Source organism: Aotus nancymaae, unplaced genomic scaffold (assembly GCF_030222135.1).
Source record: "Aotus nancymaae isolate 86718 unplaced genomic scaffold, 86718_ANA_hifiasm-v0.15.2.pri h1tg000040l, whole genome shotgun sequence".
Lineage (NCBI taxonomy): Eukaryota > Metazoa > Chordata > Mammalia > Primates > Aotidae > Aotus > Aotus nancymaae.
Genome location: NW_026988454.1, coordinates 17,840,678 through 17,858,947, shown reverse-complemented (window position 1 = coordinate 17,858,947; position 18,270 = coordinate 17,840,678). Strand labels below are relative to the sequence as shown.

The window sequence follows — 18,270 nt, the reverse complement described above, 5'->3', positions numbered from 1 at the left end:
ACTGCGCCAGCCAAAACAGCGGTGATAAGATGGATGGTGCTTTTCTGCCCGGGAATCTCCGGACTCTGCACCAAAAACTGGCGTGCTAAGGCGCCAGCTAAACCGCCGCGCTGGCCACAAGAGTCGCCCTGGCGACACGTGGGGCTCCTCTGCTGGGAATCTCCTGGTCCGTGAGCAGCAAATATTCGTCTGAAAGTGTGGCGTCCTCTCGTTCTCTGCGCTTTCACTGGGAACTACGAGCCCGAGCTGCTAGTGATCAGCCATCTTGGACCTCTCTCGGTTGCTTTTTTGAAATTTTCTGTACAGATAGGCTCTCACCATGTTGCCACCGCTGATCTCCAACTCCCAACCTCAAGTGATCCTCTGGCACTGGCCTCCCAGAGTTCTGGGATTACAGGCATGAGCCACCACTCCTGACCCAAAAAGTTGTTGCTTTTTAGTTTTTACTTTTCACATGGTTGTATGACATTATGTAGTTTTAAAAATTCTGCGTAAGTAATTTGGGCAATGCCATACAATAAAATGTTTTCTTCAGACACAATTTCCTAAAAATAGAAGTGCCATGAAAATGCTGTGCATTTTGTCAAATCTTGAAGTTTCCAATCTTGAGGGTGATTCTGACCTCTTGTTTTGGTTGACACAAAATCCATAAAAACAAGTAAAGCGCCCCCTCTGATCTGGAGGGGTAAGGGGGTGAAAGCATTGAAAAGCCAAAGTGGCAGACTCTTCTGTAGACACGATCCTGCCTAAATATCTTATGCCCCATAAAAGAGGGTCCTGAACTCCCCGCTTCTCCAGAGCCCCATGCAGTCCGTTAAGCACTCTCTGGCTGTCTCTGCAAGTGGCTGAACAGCTCCTCCTGGTCTCTATGGGGCTGTGGAGGCTCCAGGTCCCCGAGGCCCAGGGGCTGTCATGCTCATCAGGTCCCACCAAGGGTGCACCTCACCATGGGTGGTGGAGGAGACCACGTGTAGCTGCTCCTGCCCCTACTTTTCTCCTGCCCGGTCAATCCTAATAGGAGAATAGAGTACGGATGAGTGAAGTCATGGAGATTGATACTGGAAAGAACAGAAATGAAGACCTGTGTCCAGTCCCCCAAGTATAGGGATTCCTTTCTGAGTTCTAGTAGCCCTGGGGAAGTCTGATGATTGGATTCCTCCCATGTGTCTTAAACCCTATCGCATGACAGCCACTGTGCTAGGTGCTGGGATTTCAGGTGGGTGACTGATGTGTCTGGTCCTCAAGGCACTTAGATCCAGGCATAGAAACAAACACCCATGTGGCGGCTGCTGTCAATGTGATGTCCTCAAGGTGGTTGGGGCTATCAGAGGGCAGAAGAGGGGGTGACTCATTCTGCCTGGGGAGTTGCATGGAGGCTTCTTGGGAGGTGGCATTTCAGACTGTTCTTGTAGGAATTACAAAAATGTAGGGCTGATGGCCCCACAGGGTCGTGGGGTGAGCCTTATGCTGTGATGAGGCGCAGGATTCGAGAAATAAAGAGACAGGACACAGAAGTACAAGGAAAATGCAGCTGGGCTCGAGGGGCCACGCCACCTGTGAGCAGAGTCAGGCGAGGCCCCAAATGTCCAGAAGGATGAGTATTTATTGGGTATAGGTTAGGGGGCAGGGCAGTGAGTGAAATCATTTTTAAGGATAGTGATAGGGTCGTGAGCAATAAAACAAGGGGTCCACCCCCATTAGGTCACCTAGGCTAGGAGGTGGACAGTGCACAGCAAGGGACCGGTTCCCATCAAGGCAAGGGCCGTGTGCAGTAAGGGGTTCATTCCCATTAGGTCACCGAGGCTTGAAGGTGGGTTGTGCGCAGTGAAGAGGGTGCAGCGTGCAATACCTCTATCTATGGGCAAACTACTTCTAAGACGATTTATAGGAGGATGCTTTAAGTCACACAGTAGTGACAGAGCTGTCAAGGTTACCACCACCTGCTGGCAGCTTCCAGTGAGTTCTATGGGAAGATGCTTTTCGAGCAGCACAGTAGCAAGAGCTGATAAAGTTCACACTCACCAAGGTGGATTGCCAGTCTGAGGGCAGCCTTCCACAAGAACTGGAGCAAGGTCCTACAACTTCTTTATCAGGAGGAGTGACTCTTGCCCCAAGCCTGCCATCCAGTGAGTATCTTTACAATACTGAATGCTGCCACCTGGGCCATGGATTCTTGTCCTGGTATAACTGTTTTTCCCTTAAGTCATGCTCTGCACTGTGTCTGCTCTAGGCATTCTTCTGATTATAAGCTGCTTATTCCTTCATTCGTGCTCTGTACTGTATCTACTCTAGGCATTCCTCTGATTATAAACTAAGATATAGTTATATATATATATATATGGAAATAACTGAGTGGTAAGATATTCTTTAGGCACTCATTCTATGAACTAATATATGATTATATATAGAGGATTGTATAAAGGGAAATAACTGAGTTGTAACACTATAAACTGAGATATTCTCCAGGTCTTAATTGTGCCAGGATTCTGCTTAGCTCTCCTTCCTCAGTACCTATATGGGGGGTTACCCACAAAGAATACAGTGTGGCCAGGTGGGAGGAGAAGACAGGGCACCCGGCAGAGGGACAAGCATGAGGAGGAGGCCTGGGGGCGCAATTATCACAGAACTTTGGGGAGCTGTGAGAAGTCTGCAGTAATGAAGCCTCAGTTACTGGGGTAGACTCTTCCCACAGGGAAGAGAGAATGTCAGGAGGGAAGATAGGGAATGAGGGTGGGCAGGAACTCCCATGGAGGCCCTATCTCTCTCCACAGCAAATCAACCAGGAAATCAATTCACCATTTATACATGCATGTTATCTCACACACACACACAAACACACACACACACACACACACACAGAGGCATACACGCACAGTGTCTCACACACACACTCACGCAAACCCACACACATACACAGTTGCAGGCAGAGATTCAGACACAGACACACACACATACACGTGCACACACAGACGTATATAAAAACACGGAAGAAACTGTGTGTCATCTCGAGAGTTGTCGTGTCTGTTCCATTCTGCCCACTCACTTGTCATCTCGGGGGCTCCTCTCAGCTCCTGAAGGACTTCAGAAGGACATCAAGCAGGATGTCACTGTGTGATCTGAAACACTCAGACCCCTTCTGGTTCCCTGGGTTCTGGGATGAAGCAGCATCCTGTTGGTTTCTGCTGCAGCAGAAGAGAAACCTCTCCCTTGGGGCAGAACTGCTGGGCGACCAGAGCGCACCCTCTGCTCTTTGCCCTCAGGGCATCTCGATCTGCAGGGTGGGAGGAACTGCCCCCACCCCCCAAAATAAACCCTTTATGGATCCCTCCCACATCCACCATGATGTCACAAGCTGTGTGCCAAGGAGCTCAGGGCACAAACTCACTGAGCCAACCCTCTGGACTTATGGAAATATTTAAAAGATAAGCAGTGCCATCTGCTGGACACGACTAGGAAGTGCTAGTCCAAGGTATTTGATAGTTTCAACATTAGTTGACTATGCATCGTTGCTTTAGATGACATGGTATTTTTGCAATCTGTGATTTCACCAGTTGCTGTGCTCAAAAAAACCAATAACCCCTGCAAAAATTGATATGAAATAGGAAATGAGGGCAGCTGTGCCCAATCTATTTCCAAGGTTTCAGAAGTTGCTCAGTGCCCAACAGGTACCCATGTCCACTAGTACACACTTGTGCTTATTTGAGAATAAAATAGGGGGAACTGACGTGCAGGTCGGAATAAAAGCAAGTGTCAGAGAGTCCAGCAGAAGAAAACATGGCTGCCAAAGTGTTTGAGTCCATTGGCAAGTTTGGCCTGGCCTTAGCAGTGACAGGAGGTGTGGTGAACTCCACCTTATATAATTTGGATGCTGGGCACAGAGCTGCCATCTTTGACTGATTCCGTGGAGTACAGGACATTGTGGGGGGGAAGGGACTCACTTTCTCATCCCATGGGACAGAAACCAATTATCTTTGACTGCTGTTCCAACCACCTCACGTGCCAGTCATCACTGGTAGCAAAGATTTACAGAATGTCACCATCACACTGCGTGTCCTCTTCTGGCCTGTCGCTAGCCAGCTTCTCCACCCTCCCCTAGCCAGCTTCCCGGCATCTCCACCAGCATGGGAGAGGGCTATGATGAGGGTGTGCTGCTGTCCATCATGACTGAGATCCTCAGTCAGTGGTGGCTGGCGTTGATGCTGGAGAACCAATCCCTGAGACAGAGCTGTTCCCCAGGCAGGTGACGGACGACCTCACAGAGCAAGCAGCCACCTTTGGGCTCATCCTGGCTGACCTGTCCTTGACAGATCTCACCTTTGGGAAGGAGTTCACAGAAGCGGTGGAAGCCAAACAGGTGGCTCAGCAGGAAACAGAGAGGGCCAGATTTGTCGTGGAAAAGGCTGAGCAGAAAAAGGTGGCCGTCATCTCTGCTGAGGGTGACTCCAAGGCAGCTGAGCTGATCGCCAACTCACTGGCCACCACATGGGACGGCCTGATGGAGCTGCACAAGCTGGAAGCTGGGGAGGACATCACACACCAGCTCTCACGCTCTCTCTCGGAACATCACCTACCTACTGGCGGGGACATTCGTGCTCCTCCAGCTGCCCCAGTGAGAGCCCACACTGCCTGCACCTCTGTGGGTCGACTAGGCCACAGACCCGATGATCCTTAACACTGGCTTCCTTCTGCCCCTTCCCCAGAAATCACGGTGAGATTTCATCATTGGTTTACGGTGAAGGGAGATAAAGGTAAAATCTCTTCAGATCTCTAATTAGTCTATCAAATGACTCTTTCGTTCTTCTCACATCCATGTACTTTTTTATCCACCTCCCTACCAAAAACTGTCAAGTGCCTGTGCAAACTGGCTTTAGGTCCCAATTCGGGGCCTGCTGAAGCTCTGGTCTGGGCACCAGCAGTTGGCAGCATGCAGGCAGGGCAGTGTGTGACGGAATGGGGAGCACAGGTATCCACTTGGGTCCACGTGTGGCCTCCATCCTGTCGCTGATGGAAGATTTGCGGATGAGACACATGTGTCTGAACTGAGAAGGCAGGCCTCCATCTTCCCAGCAGTTCCTGTGCAGATGCCGCTGAAGAGATGTGCCGGGGAGGGGCAGAGAGGACATGGTCTGTCTCTTTCCATAAGGCTGATTCTCTTTAGCTGTGTGACCGGCAGGTGGGTGTGAACTGGGCACAGATTGAAGAATCTGTCCCTGTTGAGGTGGGTGGGCCTGATTGTTGCCCCCCCAGGGTCCTAAATCTTGGATGGACTTGGATAGTGAGGAGGCCTGGACTGAGATGTGAGCCCCCTTGAAGATTCCCTCTCTACACCCACCTGGGTCCCTTTCTAATACCCAATGGAATTCCAACTTGAAGGACTGCATCCTGCTGGGGCTGAACCTGCCACCAGAGATGTGTCTGACCTGCGTTCCTGGCTCCCCGGTTCAGAGACTGCCCTTCTCCAGGGCTCTGTGCCTGCGCTGGGAAGGAAACTACCACGGGAAGGAAACAAACGTGTGGGAACTGCTGTTGATAAATGACATCCAGCCCTTCCAGCTCAAAAGCAAACAAACAAACAGAATGAAATAAACATATTACATTTTCAATTTATGTGAAATGTTTTCTTAAATGGTGATTAAATTGCTAGGTCATAAATATTTATTGTTTGGTAATAATTATTTAATAAATACATTCTTGGGTATTTCTTTCTTTTTCTTTCTTTCTTTTTTTTTTTTTTTGAGACGTAGTCTTCCTTGCCCAGGCTGGAGTGCAGTGATGCCATCTCGGCTCACTGCAATGCCTGCCTCCCAGGTTCAGGTGATTCTCCTGCTTCAGCCTCCTGAGTAGCTGGGACTACATACACATGCCACCACGCCTGGCTGATTTTTGTAATTTCAGTAGGGATGGGGTTTCACCATGTTGGTCAGGCTGGTCTCGATCTCCTGACCTCCTAATCCTTCCACCTTGGCCTCCCAAAGTGCTGGGATTACAGGTGTGAGTCACCTCGCCCAGGCTTTCTTTTGTTTTAGAGTTGTCTTAAAAATGTTACGGAGACACCTTCTGGAGTTTCCCTGGACCACTCAAGGCCTCTGCCTCCTGCGGGAATGCTCACCTCCTTGAAGCCAGGACTCACATGTCACCTTCTCGATAGACCTTCATGTTTGGGCTACTGAGGACCTGGGGGCTCCCCTCCTGTTCTTCCTCCTCACAACCTTGTTCCCCATCCCCTGAATCATCTGTCACCTTCCTACGTCCCATGCAATGCACCTACTGGTTGTGTTCACCTGCTGTCCACACTGGAGCAGGGATTCTGCCTGTTTTCCTCAGAGAGGCACGCGCAGCACAGCCCATTGTCGGTGCTGAGGCTGTACGAACTCTGCGAGTGAATAAATGAGAGGCAGCGATTGGGGCGGGGCCTCTTTCTTGTCAAATCACTCACTATGGTTTAGATGGTAACTTAGGACATGGTGAGACCAGCATTTTCTGGGCACAATATATCTGAATATATTGTGAAAACAAGAAGTAGAAAGAAATGTTAGGTGGAAGAATATACATTTTCAAGAACTTAGGAAGAGTGAGAAAAAAGCCAATCAATCAGGAAAGGGGCAGGGTTGGCTTGGTTGTGGTTAAGCTGGTGGAGAAACGCAGCCGTCTGCAATAGAGGGCCTGAGCTGGGAGGTTCCTCTGCAATTCCGAGACCACCCCCATCACCTGCCCTGTGCCCTCCTCTCTCCCGAGGCTGAATCCTGCTCTTGTGCCTTCAGTGCCAAGGAAGCCACAGTCCTTGAAAATGGAAAAAAAAGTAAGGCTATAAAGAACAAGATGGAATTCATGTGTAATTTCATTATGCAAATGTTTAATTTTAGGGTTTGGCACATGTATAACTTTTATACAATTATCATCATACAACTTACAATTATTTTAAATGACTGGAGTTTATTTTTTTGAGCTGGGTTAGGATTCATAGTGCAGAGTTCTCTCGCTCAGTCAGTTAACCCCATTTTTTTTTTGGCCTTATGTTATTTTATTTTATTTATTCATCTTTAATTTCAACCTATATTATAGATTAAAGGGTACACATACAGGGCTGTTACATGGGTAGATTTTGGGAGGCTGAGGCTTGGTGTCCCAATGATCCCATCACCCAAACAGTAAGCAGGGTCCCCAACAGGTGGTTTTCAGCCCAGGTGCCCCTCCTCTCTCCCCAATCTAGTGATCTCCAGCATCTGTGGTTCATCTGAATTCAATGTGTAGCTGCCACTTTCAAATGGGAACATGCAGTGCGTGGCTTTCTGTCCTTGCATTAGGTTGCTTAGGGTAACAGCCTCTCGTTCCATCCGTGTTGCTGAAGAGGACATGATTTTGCTGTGTTTCCTGGCTGCACAGATTTTCACGGTGTCTACGTACCACATTGTTTTCATTCAGTTCACTGTTACGGGGCACTGAGATTGACTCTGTGTCCTTGCTAGTGAGAATAGCACTGCATTGAACATATGGGTGCAGGTGTCTTTTTGACAAAATAAATTATTTTCCTTTGGGTATATCCCCATTAGTGGAATTGCTGGGTCGAATGGTAGTTCTATTTTAAGTTCTTGCAGAAATCTCTGAGCTGCTTTCCACAGCGGCTGAACGGGTTCGCTTTCCCACCAACAGTGTCTGTTTCCTTTCTCTGCAGCCTCACCACCATCTCTGACTTTGTGACAGGTGAGAGGTGGTAACTCACTGCGGTTTTGATTGGCACCTATCTGATGATTTGGCCACTTGCATGTCTTCTTTTGAAAAGTGTTCATCTCTTTACCCATTTGTTAATTGGATTTTTTGTTCTTGCTTGTTGAATTCTGGATATTCAACAAGATTCTGTAGGTATTAGATTCTGGATATTAGACCTTTGTCAGGTGAGATTATAGTGAGTGATGATTGTGCCACTTCCCTCCAATATATTTTACAGAATGAGAAAGTGTAAAACACCATAAAAATAAAAAGGATTAATAGAATTCTCGGTCAATGCATGGAAAGGATCCCTGAGGTCTGAAGTCCAGCGTGTGATTTTACTAGATACAGTTTGGAAGAATGAGGTCATGCTTCAGAGAAGTGTCTGCTTTCCCACAATCACCAAAGTAGAAAGAAAATGCTTTTTGCTGGGATTTCTTGTCCAGTTATAACTTGTGCAGGAATTCCAACCATTAGCACCGAGAGAAAGTGACAGAAGAGGTGAAGAAAAATGGCTGCTAGGACCATCACCGAAGGTAATGAACGGCATGAGAGGTTGAGTCTCCAATGCCCTCATCATCTGCCGAGGGCCGTGGGCTTGCTAAGGTTTGAACTCCCAGCTGTCCAGCAAGGCACAGTGGTGAGTAGACAGGCAGCCTTCCTGAAGGGAGAGCGGGAGGCAGACCAGGCTAACAGGGGCTGCTTGGTGTCATCTTCCACCTTCAGAAAGATGAAGCGTTGGTTTAAGTGGCTGAGAAAAACCTGGGTCTGTTCTCCTGGGTGATCCCTCCCAGGCCCTCCATATTTCGGAGCCTCTCCCCCAGATAAGGACCATGTTTTCCCTCCATCCCTCCCCCTGGCTCTGCAGCCTCCCAACCTCCTCCCTCCTGCACCCCATCACAGAGCCAGCCCAGGCCCTGCTACAGCCCACAGGGGCTCAGAACTGAGGCTGGGAAAGAGGGGTCTGCACCCTCACTCAGGGCCTGCTCCTCCTTCTCACAGAAGGGTCTAGAGGACCTGGGGGCACCCTGCCCAAAGAGCGGTCTCTGGATTCATGTTCCCTGGCCTTGGGTGGGCTTGCAGGCAAACCTGCTCTTTCCCCTTCACTCTCAGCCTCTCCTCACCCTGGGAGCTGCACCCATAGCTCTGAATGGAACTGTCCCCACCCCACCCCATTCATTCCTGGCCAAGCTCAGTGGTGACCATGGAACTCCAGCTGCAGCTCAGCTCCCCTGTCTGCGTCCACTCTGTTCCAGGCAGGGCCTTCAGCTGGCTCAGGATCTGGAGTGTGCAGGAGGTGGGAGGGCAGGGGCGCTGCCGCAGAGCTCTGCTGGCAATCCCAAGGGTTCTAGTGGCCTGGCCTTTTCCTAAACCTCATCCTGGACACACTCTACTCTTCACCTTCCACCTTAACTGCTGGGACCCAAGCTGCTTTCTCTGGGAATGTGGCCTTTGGAATGGGGTGAACCAAGACCCTCACAGCCCCCGTGTCCTGGGATTCCCCCAGATCACTCTCTTCTTAGCCTCCTTCATGGATGCCCTTTCCCTTGACATCCTAGGTGAAGCGGCCGTACTGATCCTTTCCTACTGTGCAAACTGCCCATGTCTGAGTTCCTGCTGCCTGCGGGCCACACACCGCTACCCTTCCCAAATAGGAACCTGCTCTGAAACAGGCCTGAATTGGCTAAACAGACCCTGAGCCTTGGTATGGGCCCCTTCCTTTCCCTCCAGCCTCTGAAGATGAGAATCCATCAGAACTCAGGGCTGAGCTGCCCAAGTCATTGCCAACAAGTGACACAAGGTCTCATTCACCTGTCTCATATCAGGATGGAAAGGTCCCAGCCATGGGGAGGTGGGGGACTCTGGGAATTCTCCTTTCCCATCCTCCCTCCTCACCCATCTGCTTCATGCTCCCCTCCCAATTCTGCCCACAGTACCTGTCACTCTAAAGGACTCACCTCAGATGCCAGGTAGGAGGAAGCGGGGAGCATGAGGCAGAGGCAGCAAAGCATGAGAGTGGTGGTCGTGGCCCTGAGTTGGGCTGTGCCTGAGGACTCGGTGGGTGGTGCTGAAATGGAAACACAAGCATCACAGCCATTGCCCAGGCCCCACATTTGAAGACACACATCCTCTGCTCCTGCCACCCCAGGTCATGCTACAAGGCAAAGGTTTTGTCTCCCCTGCTATGGGGCAGCCCCAGAGACAGGTCCTGGGGTAGAAAGGGACAGCGAGTGTCCCCTGTCCTCAGGGAGCTCACACAGCTGCTAAGGGAAGCAAGGTGACAGCACAGCCCACCCTCCTGCTGTGGCGGAAGAGGTGATGCCCCAGGGGCGAGGGAGGGGAGGTCTCCAGGCTGGCATTGAAGGTGGTTTTGATGGATTTCCAGAAACAGACCAAGGGGAGAGGAAAGGAAAAGTAATCCTAGGAGGAGGAAAATCTAAGGAGAAAAGTCTAGAAACACAATAATGCCCATAGTTTTGAGGCTGGCGAGAAATGCACAGTGAGGGGAACAGAAGCAAGTGCAGTGAGGAAGAAGAGTCAGGAGGGAGAAGGGAGAGGAGGATGGGAGAGCACAGGCGCCCCCAAAAGGGGTCCCCCATGAGGGGTCATGTTCTTACTCAAACTCACACACTCACACACCCACAAACACTGACACCTACTCACACCCATACACCCGCACCCAGCACAGACACCGACAGACAAGGCTGTAACTCGACGGCATCTCCAGGCGCTCCCAGTGCTCCCCTGTAGTCACCTGTGGGCTCCAGACTCTTCTCCCTGTGCATCGGGAAGTCCCGAATCCAGCTCCCGCAGTCGCCGAGTGAAACCTTCCGGAAGAACACGGTCAGTTCCCTGTCCTCCTCCCACTTCTCTTTCATCCCCCTGGCTCCAGCATGAACCACTGTACACTTTCTGTTGTTTGAGTCAAAGAGGAGGAACTTATGTCCATGAAATCCGAACTGCCAGGATCCATGGATGTGTCCATCGGCTTCACACTCACAAGACATCCTGGCCTGCAGCCTGATGGGTCCTGTCCCAATCAGAAAGAGATCAGCTCTGGTCTTTACAAAGTCTCTTCCCTGCCCCACATCCTCCTCCTCTGAGCCCCTTCTCATCTGGCCCTGTTGTCTCCTCCAGGTCCTGCCCTTGCTGCTGGGCTTCATGGAGGCCCCATGTCTAATGTCTTCTCCCCGCACACAGTGCAGCCCCTGAGCCCACAGTCTGCTCCCTCCCATCCTCGGTCTCCTCCACTCACCACTGGGGGTGAAATCCTCCAGCTCAGTGCCAGGCAGTTCCAGTCTGAGCCTCTGCCCCACCTCTCTCAGCATTTCCAGTTGCCTTTCCCAGGCATCTGTGGCGTTCAGCTGCTCTTCTAGGCGACCCACAGATAAGACCTTGTCACTGCCACAGTCATAGGAGAGGAAATTCTTCTGATCCACATGGCCTTGGACATTGCACCACTGTCGTCCAGGTCTGGGCAGATGGATGATGGTGAAGTTGTACCAGAGAGAGTGAGTGTCTATGGGAAAAAAGAAAAACCACCGGAGAGTGTTGTGGTGGGGGAAAGACCCCAGACACTGTGACAGCAAGAGGGTTTCCTGCAGAGCTGGTCTGCCAGAGCATGGACTTCTCTTCCTGGGCAGTGGCCTCTGCCTGTGGAGGAACCATGGGTCATTAATGTGTCCACCTCCCCACTCTGCCCAGGCCTATACATACATCGGTCAGCACAGGACCTTGCCCGGGAGGTGCCAGGCCTGCTACAGGAGGAAGGGCCTAGATGGCAGGATCTTCAGCAGCAGCTCAGGTGGACTGCGGGAGGTGGGAGAGTGTGGGAGGGCGCCCTGAGGATGCTGGAGCATGGCACAGTAGGATGTAGTCAACATTGGATAAGAGTGAGTTTATTTATTATGGGTAACAAGACACAGTAGGTTCCCTGGAATGTGCCTCTCATCTGCTAGTAGGTTGACCTTGGGATGCTGGAAAAAGAATGACCCACACTGCATGAAACAAAAACCCAGGTCTCACGTGGCAGGTTGTAGAGGAAGGAACAAAAGGCCGAGAGAAGCGCCCATGCCTGAGTGGCTGCAGCATGAATATCCAGAACGATGTCCATCCTCTGTGCTCATGGGAAGCCTGGAGGACTCCTGTCTACCCAGCATATAGAGAAGGCCCCGGGAGAAGGCAGCAGACTGTTAAGAAGCTCAAAGGTGCCTGTTGCTGAAGGCCAGGGTTGGGGATAGGCAATGCTCTTCCTGAAATGGGCTCCCAGCAGTAATGGGGATGGAAAATTCTGAAATAACAGATCTCAAGTGGAGGCTGTCAACTGTCAGGAGGAAGGAGGGAGCCATGATGGAAATGATTAGGGAAGTCACAATGCCAGCTGGGGACCTCAGCCATACAAAGCTATGCCCATGGCTCATAAAACAAAAGGGTCCAAGATCCAAAAGAGATGGAGAGTCCACGGGGCTACTGCTAGACTTAAATAATTATAACAAACAAAGACAAAATGCAAGGATGGATGACCTGGAAGCTGAAAGTGGTCACCCCAGGAAATAACCGAGCTCCTTTGCTCAACTGTAACAACTGAGCCACATCTCAGACCCAGAGTCCATGACTAGAAGAGCCCAGAGCCCCTGGTGGGCCCCTTCAACCCACAGCAACTGCAGTGCCTGCTTCAGCCTCCCCACGGAGCCAGATGGGCATTCACTCTGCTAACTGTACACCAAGAAACAGCAAATGCCCAGACACGCCTAGGGGACACAGTGTGTGACCCGACCTCCTCCCAGGGATCTGAAGCATTCGCTTGCTCCCCTGTTACTCATGAGGTGCATTTGGAGCAAAGTAATGGATGGACACCTGTGTCAGGTCCAGTTAGAGCGACATACTGCATTCATAGACCCATTTGATGGTAATTTCACATTTCCTGAATTTGTACCAGGAATGCATGGAGTTTGTAGTTAATTTACTACCTATTACAGGTTGTGCTGGTCACATGACCTCCCCGTCACTACTCAACCCTGCTCTTGTAGCTGGGGTTCAGCCATACGCAGTCTGTGAATGAGGAGTGCGGCTGGCCCTGCCACTACGGCTATTTAACCCTGGACTCCCTAAGATCCCAGAGGCATGTGTGATTGGAAAAGGTGCTATGTGGATTTCATGGCAATTTCCAACCACAGAATCACAACAGGGTCCCCCAGTGCTCAGAATCAAGGCTGTGCCACTCACAGCTGCAAAATCTCCTCATTGAAAAGTGGCTGCAGATGTGTCTCCGGGCCCTGGTGGAGATGGGCCTCCCTATGGGAGGGCAGTGACCTCGCAGCCTCAGAGCTGCCATCACAGGGTGTGCTCCTCACCCTCTAGGTCATTAGGAAGGTAGGCCTGGCTGTGAGAAGATGCAGGTGGTTCTCCTGGGATGGGCAGGAGCAGGACCACAAGGAACCAAGATGCTGCACAAGCAGTTGGCCCCAATCTCCGGACACCACATGGCTGCACCCCCTCACCCTTCAACTCACACCTGAGGCTTCAGGTAGGGTCCCTGATGGGCACCCGCGGACCATAGATGCCACTCAGCAGCAAAGGAGGGGAGAGTAGGCTCCAAACCATGGGGCTCCCACTCCTATCACATCCACACCACCTGGAAGCCACAGGCTAGGTAAAACCTGCTTCTGACTTTTGGAGTTGCAGCTGAAACCCCACCTGGAGGTGCCACCCTAGGGGATGCACCATCAACTGTTGTGTCACTGTGTGTACCCTCCTCTGGGGTCAGCAACCTAGGACGGTGTCCAAATCTGCTCCCTCTTTTATTTTCAAGTTGTCCTGGCCTGCTGCTGCTCTACAAAGGGACAGGACTTGACACAGACACAGAGAAACCATGTCCCCAAAGGACCAAAGTGCCTCCTTCCCTTTCTAGAAAGGGTTTGGCAACTTCTGTCTACCATTCTACATGATGCCGGCTCCCCAATAGGAAGAACAGGTGGTTCTGGGCCCCAAGGACAGAGTGGGTGCCTCTACTCGCCTGTGTTCTCAGGGTCATCCTGGGGGAAATGGTACTTCCCATCCCCCCTGCATAGGTTCTGTTGGGAGCTTGGGGTATGTTGCTGGGATGTGTCCTCAGCAAGGGGGAGAAGGTGCCAGTTGGTTGGGGAGGTGGTGAGAGCCCTTTCATGGATGAGGAGGTGAGGGAGGCCTGTTGGGTGACCAGGCTGGGCTGAGACTGAAGGTAAAAGGATGTGACCTGTTTGGTGGGAGTGGGTGGGGAGGAGAGTGGGTAGAAAGTGTCTGCTGAGCTCCTAGTTTCAGGTGAGTGTAGCAAAGTGCAGGGGGAAGTTCAAGGGCAGGGAGCCCTGGGATGCTGGAGGGTTTGTGTGGTGGAGGGTGGGTGGGAGACCCATAAGTGCCGAGGCAGGAGTCATAAGGCTCAGCCAGTGGTTCCCATATAAATAATGAAGAAGAAAATAACTAGAGATATAACCATAGTAGTTATTCATAGATAATCGTAGTTATTCATAGGTAATCATAAAGATATATAGGGCTGGGTGTGGTGGCTCATGCCTGTAATCCCAGCACTTTGGGAGGCCGAGGCGGGTGGATCACGAGGTCAAGAGATCGAGACCATCCTGGTCAATATGGTGAAACCCCGTCTCTACTAAAAATACAAAAAATTAGTTGGGCACAGTGGCGCGTGCCTGTAGTCCCAGCTACTCAGGAGGCTGAGGCAGGAGAATTGCCTGAACCCAGGAGGCGGAGGTTGCAGTGAGCCGAGATCGCGGCATTGCACTCTAGCCTGGGTAACAAGAGCGAAACTCCATCTCAAAAAAAAAAAAAAAAAAAAAGATATATATACTCAGCATAGTCTTTTACTAATGCTTCTCAGGTCACGAAGTGTGAACGTGGGGTGACACTGTGAAAGAAGTGACCCTAAGGCAAGATGCTTTAAGCCCTCTGTCATGCTCGAGTAAGGGCTGCTGGAGGGCACCTTGGCTAGGTGGCAGCGCCAGCGCTGGGAAAGCTCTTGCTGTTAGCAAGCTATGGAAGGGATGTCTCCTTCCTCATAGAAGCTAGGAGAAAACTCCACTCCCTCAAGCTCTTGCAGTGAGCCTGGTAGTCCTGCAGACTTCCAGGGGCTTAATTGTCTCTATGTGATGCTGTACTTCAGTGGTCACATTCCATATCCACTTTCCTGTTCCGCTTCTGCACCTGGTTCCTTTTTTTCTTAGAAGATATAATCAGTAAAATAACATAGATCTTAATGTCTTTGTTCTTCCTTGACAAGTGTGGACAAGTGCTGATGCATTATGTTCATTACCTCATCTGGGCTACTTGAAAGTCCTGGGCCCTGGCCGGGCGCGGTGGCTCACACCTGTAATCCCAGCATTTTGGGAGGCTGAGGCGGGTGGATCATGAGGTCAAGAGATCGAGACCATCCTGGTCAACATGGTGAAACCCCGTCTCTACTAAAAATACAAAAAAAAAAATTTAGCTGGGCATGGTGGCGCATGCCTGTAATCCCAAGCTACTCAGGAGGCTGAGGCAGGAGAATTGCCTGAACCCAGGAGGCAGAGGTTGCGGTGAGCCGAGATCGTGCCATTGCACTTAACAAGAGAGAAACTCCGTCTCAAGGGGGGGAAAAAAAAGTCCTAGGCCCCTACCTATATGACACGTGATGTACTTGACCCAATCACTGACCACCAATGCCACGCCCTACCCACCCTTTCCCCTGCTTTGTACTCAGTAACAGTCAGAGTGTGTAGGCACTTGAGGCCACTGCCGAACTTCAAGCTTTGGTTGCAGTGGACCCTTGGGCCCAAACTCTGTTTCTCTCGATCTCGGTGTCTTGTATCTTTATTTCCATAGTTTCTCGTCTCTGCACCAGTAGAAAGGGGCTCACAGGATTCCCGTAGGGCCGGACCCTACAGTGGAGAGCCGGTGAGAACAGAGCATCTGTGTTTGTCAGGGATGTCTGTGCTCAAGTTTTTGAGATCCCCTCCCTCACCTCTGGTCCCGACCATGCCTGTGTCCTGGTAGCTCAGACTCCGTCCCCCACAGGGTGCAGTGGAGGTGGCAGCCTTGCCCTTTGGCCCCCTCCAATCCTCTGGTCCCTCCCATCCTCCTGGTGTTATAGGAGATAAGAAAGAAACCATTTAGGTAGACAGGGTGAAGAGAGTCCCTGGAAAAAAAACTTTCCTTCTAACAAAAAGCAGCTCAGAGATTGCTCCCTTTCTAACCTCAAGTAGTTCAAAGAAATCACTTCTCTTCTAACAAAGAGCAGCCTGTAAAACATAGGTCAGCTGTAAACCAAAGATGAGGCCATAAAACAGATAAACAACTTGGGCAGAGGAGGAGCTTCCTGGGTAATGACGGAACTTCATATACATAAGATGGGCCCCCGCAAACACAGTGGGCCTCAATGAGCACATTGGGTCCATTTCTTTTCTTTACTTTTCTTTCTCCCACTTCCCCTCCCCTCGCCCGCCTCGCTCCTCTCCCCCCTCGCTCCTCTCCCCTTCCCCCTCCCTTCCCCTCTTCTTTTCTTTTCTTTCTGATGAAGTATCGCTCTCGTCGCCCAGGCTGCAGTGCAATGGCACAACCCCGACTCACTGCAACCTCGGCCTCTCGGATTCAAGAGATTCTCCTGCCTCGGTCTCTCAAGTAGTTAGGATTACAGGCACCCGCCACCACCACGCCCAGCTAATTTGTGTATTTTTAGTAGAGACGGGGTTTCGCCATTTTGGCTAGGCTGATCTCAGACTCCTGACTTCAGGTGATCCACTCGCCTAGGCCTCCCAAAGTGCTGAGATGACAAATATGAACCCCCGCGCCCGGCTTCTGTCCATTTCTTTAGGCACACTGAGATAGGGAAGCTGGAAGCGGGCATGGGGTGGGGATGCCTGCAGCTGCATGGGGGTGCCTGGGGAACAGGCACAGAAACTCTCCATCCACTTTTATCACAGGCAGGTAAGCAGCTCAGAGCAGCACAAACTAAGCGCCTACCTGCAGGATCAAAGAATGGAGTGGGGGCTGTTGGAGACTCTGCCCTATGCCAATGGCACACCTGGTCCCAACCGGTTCTTCGGGGCCTGTGGAGATAAGACACCCCCTCCTCACTAGCCCATTTATAAAAACTCTGACATTTTTACTACCACCTGGCAATCCGTTCGGGACTCCTCTCTGTGACAGAGAACTGTTCTTTCTTTCGCCTATGAAACTCCTGCTCCAATCTCTCCTGGTGGATGTGCGTCCCCGTCCTTAATTTCCTTGCCTGTGAGGCCAAGAACCTTGGCATTTATCACAGACACGAGCTGTTTTACTGTCGTTACTTTCCGGCCTCGTTTCTGCCACTGTGTTTTCTCGGAGGGGAGGTGCAATCCCAGGGAAGCGTCGGGGCCAGAAGGAGCCCTCGAGGGGAATTGAGAAGGACCCGGGCCGGCCGGTTCTCCCCAATGCCTGCTCCTGTTCCTCCGACCCATTCCTGGAACTCACCGGCCCGCGAGGTCCAGGGACGGTCCCGCAGCAGAAGCAGAGCCGGGATGCAATGAATGAATGAACGTGGGACCCTCAGCCAGCTCTTTTGGGACCGGGACTTGGCGACGGAATGCAGAGGACGCCGGTGTTCACCTCGCGGGGGAAGCGCCTCAGCCTCCCGCTGAGCCGCCCGGGCTTTGGTCACCCCGGTGGAGCCAAAGCGCGAAAAACTCCCTAAGGTTCCACTCCGCCTCTCTCCTGCTTCCCAGTCCCGGAAGATCATTTGCCTTCATTGTTTTGCAAATATTTCCTCCCACTTGGGCACTTCTTTCTTTCTTTTCCTTTCTTTCTTGATTTCTTTCTTTCTTCCTTGAAAAACAATCATTCATGTATTTTATTATAAAAGTGTGCTTTATAAGGAAAATTTAAATACAACCAACAATACTGAAAATAATGTAAACGGCATTTATAGGCTTGGTCAAAGTTCTTTTTTTTTTTTTTTTTTTTGAGGAGGAGTTTCGCTGTTGTTACTCAGACTGGAGTGCAATGGCGCGATCTCGGCTCACCGCAACCTCTGCCTCCTGGGTTCAAGCAATTCTCCTGCTTCAGCCTCCCAAGTAGCTGGGATTACAGGCGCGCACCACCATGCCCAGCTAATTTTTGTATTTTTAGTAGAGACGGGGTTTCACCTGTTGACCAGGATGGTCTCGATCTCTTGACCTCGTGATCCACCCGCCTCGGCCTCCCAAAATGCTGGTATTATAGGCGTGAGCCACCGCGCCCGGCCTTAAAGTTCTTTATTAAATAGGCGTGTGCTGTTCCATGAATAGTTCACAATTAGTTTATGCAACAAAATAGATAACTTGAAAAAGTAAGAATACAGAATGATGAACCAGGAATCTGGAGTTCTTTTGTGTTTTTTCTTATTTAACAGACACGGCTTTTAAAATAAAATCGGAAACATAAAACAAGTCATCTTCATGTAGAGAGCTCCCTTTTCCTACAAGGTTTTCCAAAAATGTTAAACAGTGTTCTAAAATGTGGCTGAAGTTATACTTTAAATAATTTATTAACGTCTTATATTATCCAATTAACATCTAA

The 18,270-nt window shown here is 50.7% G+C and overlaps 1 protein-coding gene and 1 pseudogene across 1 annotated transcript in view; one reads left to right on the top strand and one right to left on the bottom strand.

The window, feature by feature from the left end:
* Positions 1-17,452, bottom strand: part of LOC105717276 (UL16-binding protein 3-like) — a 31,756-nt gene extending 14,304 nt beyond the window's left edge. Inside the window, exons 1-4 of the mRNA XM_064360357.1 lie at positions 17,188-17,452; positions 10,964-11,227; positions 10,463-10,738; positions 9,666-9,775 (exon numbers count right to left, since the gene is read on the bottom strand). Coding sequence (XP_064216427.1) covers positions 9,666-9,775; positions 10,463-10,738; positions 10,964-11,227; positions 17,188-17,452 — 915 coding nt within the window. The remainder of the gene's footprint in view (positions 1-9,665; positions 9,776-10,462; positions 10,739-10,963; positions 11,228-17,187) is intronic.
* Positions 3,775-4,613, top strand: LOC105717279 (prohibitin 1-like; annotated as a pseudogene).
* Positions 17,453-18,270: the final 818 nt, after the last annotated feature.